The sequence below is a fragment of the Falco naumanni genome, chromosome 2, assembly GCF_017639655.2.
Source record: "Falco naumanni isolate bFalNau1 chromosome 2, bFalNau1.pat, whole genome shotgun sequence".
NCBI classification, from domain to species: Eukaryota; Metazoa; Chordata; class Aves; order Falconiformes; family Falconidae; genus Falco; species Falco naumanni.
The window spans coordinates 21850612-21869764 of NC_054055.1; the positions used below are offsets into that span (position 1 = coordinate 21850612).

The following is a 19153-nucleotide window of genomic DNA, read 5'->3' on the forward strand; positions in this document are numbered from 1 at the left end:
ACAGAAAACATTTGGACAGCTGAAAATTCAGATAATTATCAATATAGCTAATAGATATATTGGGGACGAGGGCATACCGTACAGTTAAAGTTTGGATTACATTGGAAACTGCTGTAACTAGTGCATTATAATGGTCCATGTTTAACAGGATTGAATGTGGGTGCTTGAAGAAGTACAAGAAGCCCCAAGAGCTATTTGTGAAATGTCAGGTACATCTTGGCAAACTTCTTTTTAGTATTTTCATTTTGAGATTTATGCCCTAAAATACAAGGATTATGTTCTTTATCACTGTATTTGCTGAAGCTTCTATTAAAATCCTCACTGTCTGCAGAAGTGTTTGATTGTTCTTTAAAAAACTTGCCAAATTCTTTTTGTCTGAGTAAGATCTTATGGTCAGTAGTTTTCACAGGCCTCCCCTCTTTCTTAATCCATAAGGATGCTGATGTCGCCTCTTGCCCTCGCACCCTGCACCACTGTGAAGAGCCCACCTCCCACAGGCACTGGGGGCTGCTTTTAGGTCCCCCCAAAGCCATCTCTGCTCCAGGCTGAACAAGCTCAGCTCCCCCAGCCTTTCCTCACAGGGCAGTACACAGCTGCCACCATCCTGGAGGCCCCCCAGTGAGCTGGATGCAGTTTGTCAATCTCTGTCTTGTACTGAGGGCCCCAAAACTGGATGCAGTATCTGGGTGAGTGCTCAGTAGGAGGTGATAACCACTTTCCCCAATCTTTGCTCATACAACCCAGGCTACCATTGGCCATTTTTGCTCCCAGGACTTGCTACTGGCCCATGTGCCACTTGCTGCTCACCAGGACCCACAGATTCTTTCCCAAAGAGCTGCTCCGCAGGAAGTTGGCCACAGGCTGTATCAGTTCCAGGGAAATTCCTTCACAGGGACAGGACTTTGCACATGTCCTTGTTGAATTTCATGAGTTCCCTGCTGACCAATTCATCCTGCCTGTCCATGTCCCTCAGGATGGCAGCCCTGCCCTAGAACAAATTGACTGGTCCCTTCAATTTGGTATCAACTACAGGCTTCATGAGAGTGCAAATAATGGTATTATCTGGAAAAGAAGCACAGATTTTGTCAGAAAAGTCAGATACATTTACTCAGATATTGGAGAGGTTTTTTATTGATTGTATTTTGAAAGGTGTTAACTACTAAGTACACATTGCATGCACCTAGAACAATGTATCTATATTTGGGTAACAAATAGAGAGGGGAAATACACGTAGGCAATAGGTGAAAAGAGAGGCAGGTATTTTAAGATGGAGGATACTGCTCTTCTGTGCAGGGATAAAAAACCTACATCCAACCAGAAAAGTCAGTTTTCTCAGTGAGAAAAGTTAAGTGAGGAAAGCGAAGAGCATTAAACTGTGATTAGCTAACCCATTACCCCTTTCCCTGCTGCTTATTTCTATTTTTTTTTCCACTTTCAAGCTCTTGAAGAGGAAACTGATACCGTTGCAACTGCTGTTTGTTGTTATTTCAATATTTTAAAATGAAATTTTATAGAGTATCTCCCAGCAGTAGGAGAGTTTTTGCTGTTGGCAGATTACTTCTAAGTGATAACAGTTTACTAATAAGCTTCTCTTCAGCTAAATATAGCATATATACTTTATATACAGTGGCTGTAAACAGGATGTAGAACATAGAGAAACTAATACTCCAAGTTTTCTTGCCAACTTAAAATTACATTGATTATTAACATGTACTTACCTAAGCAGAAATAAATATTTCTGGTGATTAAAATTACAGAAGCACATGCGACCACAAGCAGGATTTGATGCATGTAGAAACTGAACTGAATTTGAAGAAATATCTGTTACTCTATAAAAGGAGGGTAAGAAATTAAGACATGGAAAGGGCTGAAAAGTATCTATGTTTAGTTACTCTATCAAAAGTCTGTATGTGTGATACAGTTATATAGGTTATCTGTATATGTTAATAGAATAAAACAAATAAACTTTGAACAACATAATGTATTTTTCCTTATACACGTACCACTGAAATATTTTCTTTTCTCAAGGAAGCGCATACTTGAGCAATACTTATGTATTTACTTTCCAAAGTAATCCTGTATTCACTTAATCACTTGTGTAAAACATCAAGGTATCCAGGAGTGTCCTGCAGTTCTTCATCCTGAATTGCACTGTGAATTCTTTTTCCCGTGCCTTGTGAAAAAAAAAAAAAAAAATCTGTTCTTTCTGTATGTGTATATATATATATATATATATACACACACACACACATATATAACAAACGTGCTGAAGGATGAATGTTCCTTGAATGGATTTGCCTTGACAAGGGCTCCATTAGCAATTGATTTTATATCAGCAGTATAGCCAAATCAAACTAAAATCACCAGTGCAACCTGCATTAAGGGCTTTTTTTTATGGATGACACTTTGAGTTAAAAGACAATACTTTAACTGTGTTTATAGTGAAGGCAATCCATCTTTTTATTTCCAATTTATTTATTTATTTTGCAGAAGAGCATTGAACAGGCCATAGAGACAGTGGCATAGATTATTCTAGGTTTGAATGGGTACTAAATATTTTAACCCTTAGGAGTAAGATAATAAATACCTATGCAGCCCTGTCAGTGTTTTGGAGATGGGAACAATAGTACACAAGCACCCTTCACAGCAAAGTGAAGGATCTACAAAGGACATGCTGTTAAGAGTGGATTTTCCTCCTGAAAGAAGACAGCAATTTCTGAATTTTCAGACACATTTTTTTGTAGATAATTAGTTTTGATCGTAAGCAAAGAAACCTTCTTGATATAATTTAACCCATTAAAAAAGGAACAAACTGTACACAGACTTAATTATGTCTCTTAAGTGAAAAGAAATAGCAATGACCACTCCACTGTAACAGTTGCAATACAAATTATCTATTAGGGTTTTACAGGAAGCCTGCTGAGACAAACAGGACTAAAACTAGAGCCAATTTTCCCTCCAACTACTTCTTTCAGTGGATTTGATATTTCTGATTGCTGTAGGAATATAAGATTAGACTTGCCACAAGAGTGACTCCCCATGATTAAATTTTTTATGTTTATTTCCAAAGTGTCTTTGAAAAAAAGTGCTAGTAAGTTTCCTTAGACTGTGGGGATTCCTGAATATTTTAGATGAAAAACTTTAAACGTTACCTTCTTCAGAGTCTTGTGTTATTCAAACCTGCATAATTAATGTAAAAACAAAACAAAACCCAACACATACCAAAAAATCTAACATTTTGTATCTCAAAATGTTTATATCCCAGTTTTAAAAAAAATACTCCTCCTGTTTTTTTACCAGTGCTGTTTAACATCTTTGTTGGGAGCATTGACGGTGGGATTGAGTGCACCCTCAGCAAGTTTGCCAGTGGCACCAAGCTCTGAGGTGCAGTTGACATGCTGGATGGAAGGGAGGCCATCCAGAGGGACCTTGACAGGCTTGAGACGTGGGCCCATGTGAACTTTACAAAGTTCAACAAGGCCAAGTGCAAGGTCCTTCATGTGGGTCAGGGCAATCCCAAGCACAAATACAGGATGTGCAGAGGCTCAATTGAGAGCAGCCCTGAGGAGAAAGACTTAGGGGTGTTGGTTGATGAAAAGCTCAACATGACCAGGCAGCGTGCACTCGCAACCCAGAAAGCCAACCACGTCCTGGGCTGCATCAAAACAAGCATGACCAGCAGGTCGAAGGAGGTTATTCTCCTCTTCTACTCCACTCTTGTGAGATCCCACTTGGAGTACTGCGTTCAGCTCTGGGGACCCCAGCATAAGAAGGACATGGGCCTGTTGGAGTGAGTCCAGAGAAGGGCCACGAAGATGATCAGAGGCTGGAGCACCTCTCCTGTGAAGACAAGCTGAGAGAGTTGGGGTTGTTTAGCCTGGAGAAGGCTCCATGGAGACCTTATTGTGGCCTTCCAGTACCTAAAGAGGACCTACAGAAAAGCTGGAGAGGGACTTTTTACAAGGGCATGTAGTGACAGTACAAGTGGTAATGGCTTTAAACTGAAAGAGCGTACATTTAGATGAGATACAAGGCAGAAATTCTTTACCGTGAGGGTGGTGAGGCACTGGCACAGGCTGCCCAGAGCAGCTGTGGCTGCCCCATCCCTGGCAGTGCTCAAGGCCAGGCTGGATGGGGCTGTGAGCAACCTGGTCTAGTGGGAGGTGTCCCTGCCCATGGCAGGGCGTTGGAACTAGGTGATCTTTAAGGTCCCTTCCAACACAACCCATTCTGTGATTCTATGACTCCATAGAGTCATAAGAGAGGACCAAATCAAAATGCCATGAACAACCTGAATTATAAGAAGTCCTGGAGCTTTTAAAAAAAAAAAAAAATTATTTCGGGATAGAAAACACATAATTAGAAAATTTGTCAAATCTGATTTTGAAGGACTGAACAATTTAACAAATTAAAGCTTGATGGAGATTCTCAGCATGGAAATTTCAGCCTAAATGCTTAGCTGGGTAAAATGTTAGTAGTGCCTAAAAATGGTCAAAGAATGGTAAATCATCAGACAACCTTATCAGTACTCATCACTTCCAGTTTCAATGACCAGGTCAGTCTCAACAGTCCCAATCATTCTCCTGGTTCTCCAGTATTACTGTCAGAGGAACTTTGTATGGCTAAGCACTTTAAAGAGTATCATAAAATGGTATTAATATTTTTCTTTTCAGAGTAAGGTTAACACGAGGCAGCTTCAGTTCCATTTTTCTGCTAGTATCCAGATACGTGCAGTGCAACTCTGATGATGCTACTCATTCAGTGAGCGCAATTTATCTGTTAAGCTATTTTACACAGCTATGGAAATTTCACAAGGGATAAAAGCTAACAATAAGTAGGTTTGCCTGAACATTGCAGAAACAGTATATAGTCCCAGATCTGTACTTGCTTACAGTGGTGTAATGCAACTAACTTCAGTGGAAAAGTCATTTTGAAATTAAATCATTCATTGAGGAGCAGAATTTGTCTTTCAGTTTTGTATTGGATGTCATAGATTCAGCTTTTTTTTTTGTAGTGACCCCTTTATTTCTATTCAAACTGGCTACGTTCATCCACAATTTTTAAGAATGACAATGGATTTCTGCTAATTCTTCCTTCTGATGTAAAGAGGTTTTTACCATCTATTTATTAGCCATCCAGATGGCTAACTTCTGATACTTTTTCTCACTATGCTAGTGTATTTTCTCCTTTAGTTTCTATATTTTTCACCAGCCACTGCAATATACTTGCCCATCCATTTGTCTTTGGAAAGGTGACCTTTCTGCTTCTTCAGGACAGAGATCCTGAGATATGGCTTGGGTAAAACAGGCAGGCAGACAGCAGTATTGATTGTTCCCACGTGGTTTTTCTATATACATGTACTATTAGGAGCTTTCAAAAGTGACGAGGGAGCTCTAACAGCTGCCTTAGATCTCAGCTCATGAGAAACCCTCAGCTTCTTCTATCTATCATCCTGCACAATCAGCAGGAAAGGCTGAGGAACTTGGCAACAGGCTTGTAGCAGCTTCTGTAAGTTTGATGGTGGGAAGTATTTGCTCCTACTGCTGTTCAGGATTCATGCTCTGGGTACATTTACATGTAATGCTTACTTTTTGAGATACTATTTCCAATTCTGTTTATTAGGACTGGAAATTTATCTGAGAAGGTCCATATCTACTAATATTAGTAGAATGAATCCCTGCAGAGAGAAGAATCAGCTGTGTTTATTCCCTGAATAACTCCTTGCTCAGTGCCTGCTTTCTTCTCACCCTAGTCTTTGCTGAAGTCTTTTCTGGTATTTCTGCAGTTGTGAGCAGGGTGAAAGCCAGATTAGTTATGCAGCAAAAACCAAAGTAATCCCTGAGGGCTGAGTTTGCTTGGGCATGTATTAAGGGACTGTGTGCAGAGCATGGTGCAGATGTGTGGGCAAGCAGACTGCAAAACACATTGCTGTCAATAAAGCTGCAGAACTTGAGGGCTTCAGTGTTTCTCAGGCTGCCTTTATCCAGTGCCAGAGGGCTTCTGTAATTTCTTTTGCTCTTGCTTCCTCCTGAGGGACAGCTTTCTTTAAAGAAAATCAAGGATTAGAGGGAGGTAAGGCCTGTCTGAAGAGACCAGAGGGATCAGTTTGCTGAACTTGGTACCTGAAGGTAGGGAATTCACAGTCCTGTAGCCTGCATAGTAGAGAAAGGCAACAATGCTGATTTGAAAATAAGAGACAGGTGCTGTCAAAAGTCTATAGCAAGAACATCTGTTTGTAAATTATCCCTAGATTCAGGAAGAGCTACCTGCTAATGAGAAGTTAGAAACTCTTCACTGTTTTTTTATGGTGATGTTTTGCTTTTCCTAATTCTCTTCCTGATACACTTTTCTAGCACAGCAAATAATAATTACAAATTATAATCACATAGCACTATTCTTATCCAACAGCAAACTCAGCCAGGATAGTGTCAAACAAAGCTCCATGCAATTTCTTATTTAGGAAAGCAGAGTTTTCTGTATTAGTACTATGGGAAAATGTTGTAATCTCTCAGCTGATGGCATACACTGTTGTAGATGTAATGATCTTCTTTGGCTATAATGGTGATGAACCACTATGCAATCACATGTCAGGTTTTGCCTGCACCTGTTTGCAAACTCAGGTAATTATGCTCCATTGTCTAATTGCTTATTTTATGGATGTTTTGCTCACATCTTTTAAGCAATGCTATTTGTTTGCAGATAACTAATGGTAGGGTTCTCTTCTCATTATCATACTTTAACATTTGATTTGTCTGATTGCTGCAGGTGGAAACAATAGGTGATGCATACTGTGTTGCAGCAGGGCTCCATAAGAAAAGCCTTAGTCATGCTAAAGCCATTGCCCTGATGGCACTGAAGATGATGGAGCTTTCAGAAGAGGTTCTCACTCCAGATGGGAGCCCTATTAAGGTAAACCCTTTTATTTTTTATTCACGGCTAGTCAATGGTACAGGGACCTGATTAATTCCATCATGTTCTGTCAGTAGAAATCTATTTATTGCTAGGAGAATTTAAAATTACATCAATATATATCACAGTCTCTTTTAATGGGTTTATATTTCACTGATGCCAATCAACAACCATGTAAGATACACCTTACTTCAGTAAGCACAGTGGACCACACAGACTAGCTGTTGCCTTGTCATATGCATTGAATGCCTGTTTGTGGCTGAGGGCTATTAGATGCACTGCTGGGGCCCTTCTTCCAATTCAGTTTAGTATGAGAAGAAGACAATTCACATGTTCCAGGACTGCCCCGTGCTACAAGCCAAAGCACAGTATACAATGACAGTAGGGAAATTTGCTTCAGAAGTAGGCTTCTGATATGATCTTCAGCAGTCATGTAGAGGCACTCAGAGTTCTGTGGCTCGAAGGGGCTGCATGCCTCTCTTCTAATTAGTTGTTGACCTGTATAAAAGAAGAGTATGTAGACTGCCTGCTCTTTCTCAGTGTTAATGTGCTTACTTCCCACGCTACTTCAGTTCCTTCTACTAGATTGGTACAGGAGGTAACAGGAGGTGGGAAACTGCATGTCCTTTTGTACCATTTTAAAGTTCCAATGCTGTTCTGCTTCTCTTGATATTATACCAACCTTGTAGCTTCTGGCATTTGGAATTGGTAATGTTTAGGTAGGAGATGAAGATTCAGCAGAGAAGAAAAACCATGGAGATATATATGTGCCTTTCTTTATCAAGGGTCGGATTACACATTGTTTTCATTATGTGTACTCCTGTTTCTGCTTAAACTGTTCTTCCCATAATACAAACCTTTTGTTTTCAAAGAATATGGGGGTATTATGTAGAACAATTATTCAACACTGTTTAAAGCCTATAATAACAGCCATATGTAGCTAGATGAGAATCCTGGACAGACTTCCCATGGGATGATTTACATCATAGTTGAAATGCGTCTTGTAAACTGCAGTTCCTCGTGTCTGTTAAAAAATGAGGGCTGCATCCAAAACGCTTCTCCTTCCCCCCCCCTTCAAAATTGAAAGACTGTTTTGAAGGTTTAAAACTTGACAGAAAGGGGGTAACATTTTTAACAATTTATTCAGGGATGTTATGTGAGCAATAAAATTGTGTACTTCTGAGTTCCAGCTCATCTCTGTTAGTTGGGTCATATCTTGAACTCTATTCCTTGAATTCTTTTGTATGGTATATCAAAAGAGATTTAATTAAAATGAATTGTTTTGCCCAGAAACAAGAGTTTGGATACAAGGCAACTGAGCTAGAAATTTCATGAAATATGGCAATACAACATTCAAATGAAAATATATTGAGTTCTGGATTAAATATTTTTATTGTTAGATAACAATGCTGCTGCTGATTTTTTTTAAAATGTCAAGATGCAATATTATGAAAAATGTTATTCAAAAGGATAACTTTCTGAAAAAAATATTGAACTATGGATCTTGAAGAAAAAACTTTTTAAAGCTTCATGTGGACATTCATTGAACACAGAATAAGCATTAAAAGACAGACGTCTGAAGATAACAGAAGATATAACATTTTCAGTTTTGACGTAAGACTTTCAAAGGGGTATTAATTTAATCCTGTTAGAATAGATTTTTCTAGATTTTTTGATGATTTCTCTGTTTTTCCAATAACTATAGCTGCTTAATGCATTCAAGCTAAACTGTCACATGCTGGGAGAGCTCTCTTCCAGATCCTTTCCATCTTTTTGCTTTCTTTTGAGTGATTGCTGCCATTGTAGGGAAATTTTGAAGGTGTATGTTTTACTCTTGAGAGACAGTTTGTACTCTTGAGAGACAGTTTGTGACTGTTTTCATTACCACTCACTATTTTTCAGAAAATTCCTCATGATTTTAGAAGCTGTGTAAGAAAACTTGTAAAAGAAAGAATATAAAGACAGTGCAGAGGAAAAATGCTTGCATAGAATAAAATGTTAGGCATAAGCAAATATTTTCAAGAAATGCTAATAAACCTCGTTGAGAATTCAGAAGAAAAAAGTCAGTTCATCACACTTAAACTGAAAGTAAAGGTACTGAGAAACCTCTCAGTAGGTGTTAGTTGTCCCCTTCAGTTTTAGGTATAATAGATTTCAGGGCAGGAAGGAAAGTGATACCATAGAAAGTTGTTTTTACCTTTGTACCTAACCAGGCAAATCGTGTTTCAAAAAGCTTATCTGTCATAGAGATGTCTTGATTTGATTTAAATTATATTAATGTTAGGATCCCTCTCACATGGATGTCTACCCTGTAAAACTATTGAAATAAGGACTTTTGGGGAAGTCTAATTTGCCCTACTTTAGCTGTCTGCTCTAGGATGAGATGAATCACACCCTAAAAATGTGTATTTTCTCAGTTTTCTGTAAGTCTATGGACTTTAGCCTAAATGTGAACGTTTACGCTGTAAGCTTCTACACTCTGTCAGATGAGTCCTCCTACAAATGGCAAAGAACACGTAGTTTTTCTTGGTGATTATGTCAGTGATCGTCACAGGTTAAAACCTATGCATTATTTCTAAATTGAGTTGGCATGACTTTACCTTCCAGCCAATGCTGAATTGGCTAGAGTGATCACTATTTTTGTTAGTTGCCAGTTTTTCACTTAAAAAATGTGAAGGTGCCCATTGTGCCACAGGTTCCCATTAACAAATGCTCCATGTGCATAATAATGTCTTAAAGCTGTGCTGAGGGAACTCCGTTCAGATTGGATATTAGGAAAAAGTTGTCAAGCTCCCCAGGGAAGTGATCATGCCCCAAGCCTGTTGGTGTTCATGTGTTTGGACAATGCTTTTAGATATATGGGTTAACTTCCAGGTTGCCCTTTGTGGATTCAGAAGTTGGGCTTGATTCTGTAATATACCTGAAGTTTAAGGAACGCCCAGGTATGTGTCATGTTCACCTTGGACCCAGCTCAGAACCGTTAATAGGAGACTTACTGCGTGACACATTTAACAATTAAGGCTTGTGATTAAAATATTTAAATATTCATTAAAATTAGATACAAATGCCTTGGAGCCTACATTGCGTATTTTGTAAGTGGCCTGACTTCTAAACAGTGAATTAAACTGTGCTATAGCGCGGTTACTTTTAGCTGGTCCTGTTGATATGGATGGTAAAGTAAGTGTAGTATTTTGACCTCAGTTCTTGTCCACGATTCATGTTAACAAGCACAAGTCACATTTCCTGCGCACCTGCCCAATGTATTGAATATGGAATGCTGACGCAACTTTTGTTTCATGTATCAGAAAATGTCCATCAGTATTTGGATATTTGAAAAGCACTGGAAATCAGAGGGAAGCTTTCCTCATGCCCAACATTTAATATCTTTGAAAGCTTTCAGAGCTTCTGTGACTAAATTTCAACTTCATTCTTCAGGATATCTGGTAGCTGTTTTGAAAAAATAAGACAATTACTTCACTAAGTCCGAGACAATTTTTGAGAACAAATTCCTTAAAAATAAGGGACCTTCTAATGTCAGGAGTAAACAACAATGTTCTGTTTTCTCCCCAACCCCACGCCCCAAAACTGGCTGATAAGCCCTAATGAAATAGGAAGAAATCATTCTCAGCCATTTTATATAATACATGACACCACAGTTATTTGAAATTTCTGTTAGCAGACTAACAATTACAGCAGGTATTCTGTTTCTGATTGTCTTATCTAGTAAGAAGCAAACATGCTGAAGTCTCCTTAGTGTTAGCAGAGGATTTCTTTTGCAGAGGCTTATCTGTTGTTTAAGCTTTCTGAGGTTAGCACTGGAAACTGCCTGTTCAGGAATTATTACCCAGGTTTTTAGGGTGTGACTGATACAATGTATGTTGAAGAGGCTAATTACTTAGGGGGCAACATTTTTTTAGATAGGGTCATTATGAATCTGTGTGGATTGTCCTAGTTGCAGAGATTTCAGCTCTAGGGAAACCTAACTGAAATTATGAAATGTAGTGCTTTTTATTTGATGATTACTTAATTAGATATTTCTAACTTCATAATTATGGTTTATGGAATATATGTATTTTCTAAATTACTTTGATGGACGTATTTTGTTGTCATCTCAGGACTGAATTCACCAGAACGTAAATATTTACTTTTTGTAGTGCTTGAAATGTTCATCCCTGTGATAGCAGTGGGGATCTTATTAAATGACATTTAGAGTCTCAGAAATTTAGGAAGGAAAAGTAAATTAATGAATAAAACCCCACCATAAATGGGAATTTAGGGTACAATTTTTTACCAATAAAATGCATTAGCAGACAATCAAATGAAGTTTGTTATCTGGGTACACGGTTGTCATTTGAAAGCATTCATTGTAGAAAAAACAAAAATACCTTGTTTGTACAACCACATACACTTTATGAAAAATCTGCCTATTTAGAGCAGTGCTCGTATGGCCAGTGAACAGTGATGGACTTCAGGATGGTGACAAGGTGTATGAAGCAGGTCCACTTTATATCCAGATGATGCTCCTGCCCCCTGAGTCAGAGCTCATAGCATGCTGATGAGAGCACTGTGGTGTGCAGCTGACACCTACTCGGGCATTTTGATGCTTCCAGCAGAGACAAAGGCAGCAGAATTGAGACCCTGAGCCTGCGCTACTTATACCTGCATGAATAGCCTATGATTTGCAGGGTAATGAAAAAATGTTGTTTTGCAGAAAAAGAGTGAACTATATTACAGCAGTCCCCACAAATGATCAGTGTTGTAACAGAGTCTGCTCTTTTTGAAAGAAATATTTGTAACAGAAAATGGGCTGATCTTTCTCCTGTGAGTGATGGAGAAGGCTTCAGATTCCTGTATGATTTTTTTTTAAACACGGTTCTATTTGAGGCAAAATCCCATTACTTTAGCATGAGCTAAGGCCTTGGTACAAAAGAACTTTTGGCTCAAACATTGCATGTAAAATTGGATATACATCTTTATCTTCTCAGAAAGACGCTTCTTAGCCCGGAAGCACTTGTTTGATTTAGGTTCTGTACAATTAATTATACATAGTGTCCTATGACCGTAGTTTGAAAATATTGAATTAAAATTGCCTCCCGTATTTAAGTGAGTGTTACTTGAATTTGGCATATGCTTCATATTTTATATTTTGTAGATAAAGTGAAAGTACATTGTTTTAAATAGCTAGAGATAATGCTGTAAGAAGAATTCTCCAGAGCATTGACCTTTAGAGGTAAAGGTTGCAATGCAGATCTCATTTGATGTGTTAAACCCCATAGGATTTTATTTGTGGCATCACTTCTTATCATGCTTCAAATCTTGCTTAATTCATTAATGTGGAGTGTATATCCCAAAGAAACAGAAAGGCTTCCTTTTCAGTTTATTGTTAAAAGGGCTGCTCTGCCAGAACATAGCTGGTTTTCACTAATGAGATTTCCCAAGATGTTATTCTCTAAGTTTATCTGCTTATTTTTATAGTGTATGAAGGTGGTCCTAATAGGATTGTGAAGAGATACAGAACTGGGAACTCACAAAGGAAAAGTAAATTATTTACAATGATGCAGCTGAAATTAACTGCAATTATGTAGATTTATTATCTACAGGTGTTCCTGTCTAAAACGTAATGGTTGGGCCCTACCACAGTAATTCAAAACATGTTTTAAAATATGTTCCTCTGCAGCAGAAAAATTTCATGTATCTTTTAAATGATTACATTACAATAACATGATAATTAGGCCTGTAAATACTATAATCAGAAACTGAAGCAAATGCATACCCTCACCTTTCTTTTTGCTCACCTGCTAATGACTGGTTCATGAAATAATCTAAATAGAGTAGTGCAGAAAATTTCTAGCTGATCCTGGCTTCAGTTTGATTCATTTATTCCCAGGTGAGGTAGCTGGGACATTGTATTTGCTAAGCACATAGTCTGGTGCTCATCTCAGCTGTTTCTTTATTATCAAGATAGAGTGTGTGATGCACTTGAAACTTGTAACTTTCAGATGTGCATTGCTAAACCTGTTTTTTGTTGGATTTATAAGCTGCACTCAATGTAGTCTGGTGTTAGCACTATGAACACAAGAGCTGGTCTTCATCTATTAGCTAGAGAAAGAAAAACAGCATGGCAGAGGGACCATTTCACGTGAAGGGTCAGATTAACCTCATCTAGTTTAAACACAGTGTGAACAGCTACACCTAAACTTGTTACTGTAGCCCCCTCTTTAAATGTAGAAAGTAATTTTAGTTTGCATTTATCTGACATGCTTTCAGTGTCTACTTTATAATGAAATATTTCAATGTATATTTGTCAGATGATGTCCTCCCTCAAGGGTGAACGGGCTAATGAGTTCTCAGAAGGCTAGATGATCCCATGGAAGGAGCTGGACTGAAACAGGTTCAAATCTTTGTTCAGTCACAGCCTTTCAATCTAAATTTTAGATGTTATCCAGACTTTCTGTACTTCAACTTCCCATGTATAGGTGACAAACAATGTTTTACAAGTAGAACCTTTTCTGTAGCGTGTGTAAGCTGTGTGACTTTACAGTCATGCAGCTGTGTTAGTTTTGGTTTGTGTTGTGTATTTAAATACCTGTGGTCGTGATGACTGGAACAATGAAAGCCTGAGTTTGATAAACCTCTAATCTCTGCTTGTCAAGTGGTAAATTTTAATGTGTGAGCTGTGCCTCATCAGTAAGTGTACAGAAGAGATAAAAGGGCTCTGTGTATTGTAATGGCTTATGTCCACAGTGAGTGTGACAACAATTTACTATATAACATGGAAGTGGGCAATGATTTTTACTATGTGTAGCATCTTCTGCTGGCTCATTAAGTATTCCCCTTTGCATGACAGTAATATGGCACTTGGGCCCAGAACACAAGTAGAGTGAAAGTGCCAACGTTTCCTTAAATATATGCTTTTTTTTTTTTTTTAGTTTTGAAATGAAGGGGCTATTCCCAAACTTACAAGGAGGGAGAGTAGTTTAACAAATGTTGCCTGTGTAATCCTTTTCATTGTTTCTTGCCTTGCTTTTAAATCAGATTGTGGTGTGCTAGTTTTATATTTATAACAATTTAGTGGTCTTCACCAAACATACGTCTTTACGTAAGCAGTACAAAGTTCTCTGGTTTGTTTTAAATTGTGAAAGGCTGACCGCTGATGCAGGCATTCTCATCAGTCCTTGTGAAAAGCTGCTGCGTTACTGCAGTGCTCCTTGCTCCATCTGTGGTTTCCTAGCAACTTTGCCTCATACCTAATGTCTACATCAGACTGGAAGGTATATAATATCCTAATTCAGGCTGCATAACATCAAATTAGAAATTTCCTTGTGTTAAAAGAAAAAAATCAGAAAGAGTTCCACAAAAGAAACACCTGCATTAAGAGACTTCTTTACCAAAAATGACCAATGAGCCAGTGTAAAGAGTTCTTACTTTCACAGGCTTACCATTAGGACAGCACAACTCCTTTGGGGAGCATTCAGAGCTGTGTGTCTTAGGGGGAAGCTTGATGCTTTTTCTTGAAAGCATGCTTGGGAGATAGTGAGCCAAAGCCAGCTCTGGTGACGGTTCCTTGGACCTGGGGAGAGCTCATTATGCCGTACCTCAGTTTGGCCCAATGCCTTTGGAAATGTGAAATGAGAAGAGCTGATCTGTATTGAAGCACACCTTACTGGCACCTGGGAAATTGCAAGTTTTATTAAGCTATCCTAAGAGAAAATGCACTTTCCTCAGCCTTCCAGTCATTTTCACTCGAGTGCTTCCTTTTGTCTGGTTTTAATAATTATTAATTGCTTTAAAGAAAAAACAAAAACATACCCATTATTTTCAACTTCTATTCTTTCGAAGGGATTCTGTCATATCCAGTTACATTATACCCACTGTATGACACTGTTACTGCATATGTGTTGCAATAACAAGGGTAGGTGGGGTTTAATATGACCAGTGGGTGCAGAGCAGCAACTTTGTGGAAGAGGCTGGTTAGAAAAATTAGGTTGATATTTATTCTGCTGAAGAAGGAAGATTCCCAAAGGATTGGTTATTCTTTCAGGTGACATGCATTTCTTGTTTTAATCAGGTACTTAGGTAGAGTCAGCAGTAGACGGTAAAGGCAGATTTTCAAAGCTGCCAGGGCTTGATCCTGCACAAAATAAGGGTCAGCCTGCTGTGTGTGCAATTACAGGGTAGAGGCATGATGTCAGGACTGGCAACCCAGTGTAAGCCCAACTTGAGTTAATTAGAAGGCTATTTTTCTGACTTCTGGAAGAGACCTGAGAGATGACCAAAGAGCTAATTAATAACATGAGGATCACTGAGAAGAGGTTTTGTCTTTGGACCTGGCCATTCTGTTCTCATGCCATGCTTTCTCTGACAATTCTGTCCTGCAAGTAAGAGGCACAAGCACCTTTCTGGCAATACTGATCTCTATGGCAAAGATAAAGCATACTTTTAGAAACCAGGGTAGTTACACAGGGCACGTTGTGGACTTTTCCATTGTGTTTTAGTTCACAGTGGCTACTGCATGCTCATAACTCTTTGTGACTCACAGTATTTAGATTTAGCTGAGTATAGAAATGCCTCTGTAATTCAGTCATATGTCCTGTTCCTTAAGGCAGACAAAACCTTACTATGGTGGCTGCACCTAGCTTGTAACTTTGTCCTGTGCCTCACAGTGAGCAGATACATCATCTGGAGAAGGAAATGAAAGTAAGTACATGCCTAGGGAAAACTAGCAAGAGCTTAAAGATTCCTTCATGGGATTTGTGGCCACAGGATGTGCAGATGGATTGCGGGGTTAGATTTAAAGGTCATGGTGTGACATCTTTCACTGGTCTGATTCTCACGGTTCAGCAGTTGTTCCAGACACAAATGTTTCCAAGTAATACTCCAGATGTCTGGCTAGTAGTAAAGCTGGTTGGGAATTTTCCATAGAAAACACTTACTGAGAACACTGAATGATCAAACCCAAAAACTTCCATAGGAATTTCTTGGCACATTTTCATCAGGAAAATTTACCAAATTTTGGTAAATTTCTGATTAGAGAAAAACTTGATCCAGAGTAAAATAGAATAGTTACTAGGACAATCACCTGGAAAAAAGAGGCTTTAAACAGAGTAAAGCATTGTAGTTGTGTCCTTTATGAAAAAAAACAAACCACCAACCCTGCTTTCTTGGTTATCTAGGATGGAAGATACTAGGGTATACCTGTTTTGCCCCTGGGCTTCTGTTGAGGCACTTTGTGCGGCTTCCAAAACTTCACATTCTGGTTTTGACTGTTTCAGTTAGTGGAGAACTTCCATGCTGAAGCATTTCTATTGTTATTATTGTGGCTCTTTATTCAGACAAAAAGAAAAGCAATAATAACAAGAACAACAGCAACACAACCCACCAGGTGAATAAATAATTAACTCTGGTGTACACAGAGCCTTCAGGAGGTTGATGTTGTTACATCTTTACAAAGGGAACAATGGACAAAAGTCCTTAGAAAGCAAGAATTTCCATGTGTACAGTGATATGTATCTATATAAAAAAAGACAAACTCATGTAATTTAAAATTAGCCATGAATATTTAAAGAGTTGGGCTAGGGAACCCAGCGTAGCTAAGTGCTGAATTTTATTTCTCCTAAGTCCAAAATATCTGTTCTCTTCTACCCTCAGTGTGTCTTCCTGTCATATCAAAATTAAAAGTCAGGTTTCCATTATCGAGTACAAGACTATTTTTCTTATTTCCTGAGACAGAAAACTACACGAAAATAAAAGTAGTGACATGAAATAATACACAAAGAGGGACTCACAGAAGGTAAGCAGTAATACACTGAGAAGCAAGCACAGATTTTGCATAAAAGTAGTGCTTTATTGGCTTTTATGCAGTCTAACTGCATATGCCGAACAGAAAATGCTGGTAGCCTTGAACTGCAGCCTCACTGAGTTAATAGGCACAGGTGATCCCAGAGTCCTCTGAGTGGAATGTAGAGGGGAAAACACTTTGGCCTTTGCAGCTGTAGAGGTGGTTGCTACCTGAGCATCTGTGTTTCCAGCTGCTGAGATGCTGTCAGGCAGCTGCTGCCTGTCCTGCACTGCTACAGCATCTGCCTCTCCCTTCCGTGACTGAGCTGTCTGCACCTGCTTTTTTTTCTGCCTGCTTTAAAATGAAGGAAGCCTCTTCTGTCCAGTGCTAGTGATATTTATTTATGATTGTAATCCCAATTATGTATATTGCCTTTTCTAAACCAGGTAATATTTTTGTTTCAGAACCACCATTACATCACTGATGTCCCTTCATTTTCTGTCTCTCTTCCAAGGGTCCAAACAGTGAAGTCCTCTAATCCAAATGTTTTACTTTATCTGGTGCCATAATGTGCCATAAATTGCAGTTTTTGTCAGCAAATAGCGCAAATCTGTCTCCTCCTTTGATCTGACTCTCCCCTAGAAGAAAGACATGGTGTTATGCTTCCAGGATCCCTCTAGCATACGGAAGTATTATGTCCTCCTAGGTAATGCAACTGGGGTACTCATGAACTAGGTGACAGGTGCTAGCATAGTCTGCTCTTCTTTCACCCTGATGCGGCTGGAGCAAACGAATCAAGAAAGGGTCTCTTTCATCTCCTCATTCTTCCCTCTGCCTTGTCTCTCACTGCACGAATAGTTTTGGATAAGGTGCACTGAAAATAAAAAAGAAAAAAATGGACCTGAGCTGCAAGTGCTTTTCTATACTGCACACCTTCTGTTACACATTTGAAGGGCATAGCTCTCCTCTCCACGACCTATTAGTTATCTTGTCCCTTTTATATAATATTGCTGGGAGGATTATGCTCACTGCAGGAGAAAGCCCCCTTGACACAAACCTTTTTCATGTTGCAAGGAAGAGCACCTCAGTAGTCCTTATTTTTTCTGACCCTGGCTTGCAAGCAGAGCCTTGCACAGAGTCCCAGAAGAGCTGCCTGTGGGTTGTCTCATGGAGGACAGTGTCTTTCTCAGCTGCCCTGGGTAATCCTGTATATATGTTAACCTTTATGCAGATCTGGCTCCATATTCTGGCATCAACAGTTAGGGGATTTTTCGAAGCAGCTGCTAGCATCTCCTCTGTAAGGCTAAGAAGAAATTATATTTGTTAATGGTAATTCTCTGGGTTTCTTCCCTTGTTCCGTCCAACTGGCACTCTTCTGAGAAGAAATGTCAAAGTCTGCAGTATTAAGCACCAGATAAAAAACTCTATCCCGTAATTTATTATTCTGTGTTAAACAGTGAGTCATTACCTTGTGCTATGGTTGAGCGAACAGTTCAGATGGAGGGTGGATGCTGGAGGATTATACTTGGCCTTCTATTTGAAGCTGACAAGTTCAGCAGTATTGTTCAACAGATTCAGAATAGTTTAGTTCCCTACGGAAGGGTGCATTTCCTGTCATAAGAAAAAATCCATAAACTAAATGTTTAATGGTATTTCAGCTTCCTTTCGTATGAGACATGGAGTATTTTGGAAAAAATGCCAATACTTCAGAGGAATCTGTGACAGCCTCTTCTGTTCAAATATCTTCCTTAAGTTTAAACTAGGTTAAAAGTCATACAATGTAAATAATCATCTTCAGAGACTTCTTATTGAATAACCTGAATTTTTAAAACAAAAACCAAAACAAACTCTGTATTTTGGTATATCCCATATTTGGCTTTTGGTTTTCCTTTAATATTTTAAAAAGAGAAGAGAGGAGTGGCAAATACATTAGTTTTGAATGCAGAAGTATTGGAAACAAGACATAAATAATCTAAGGATGTTCAGTTAATAAAAGGGGTCTTTGGCTTCTTTGTAGCATGTCACCTATTTCATTAAGTCAATAAAAAGAAAGGGAAAGTGGTATAAACAAAAGTTTGTAACTTGGAGGGCCCCAAGTGATAATTATCCTGAAGGCAGATCTGATTTTTGTCTGAGTTTGAAGCTTTGTTACAAGAAAAAGAATCAACCCTGAAGAGGAATATGGGAAGTGATATATTTCTGAGATCCCATTTTTTCTTCCTGAAAAACCTTCACACCAGGAAACACAAAGCCCTGGATAATTTCTTACTGGGATAAAGTTTTCCTAGACTGAGCAAGAGAATTCTTGACATCTAGCTAAATATTCTAATACCGGTTAAAACCTTCACCATTATCTTAATATCTAAAATGTCAAAAATTGATTAAAACAAAGCTTATCAAAAATCATAGAATCATAGAACAGGCCAGTTTAGAAGGAACCTTGAAAGATCAACTGGTCCAACTTTT

The 19153-nt window shown here is 38.6% G+C and overlaps 1 protein-coding gene across 1 annotated transcript in view; it reads left to right on the forward strand.

The window, feature by feature from the left end:
• Positions 1 to 19153, forward strand: part of GUCY1A2 (guanylate cyclase 1 soluble subunit alpha 2) — a 178244-nt gene that overhangs the window by 107631 nt on the left and 51460 nt on the right. Inside the window, exon 6 of the mRNA XM_040583815.1 lies at positions 6766 to 6909. Coding sequence (XP_040439749.1) covers positions 6766 to 6909 — 144 coding nt within the window. The remainder of the gene's footprint in view (positions 1 to 6765; positions 6910 to 19153) is intronic.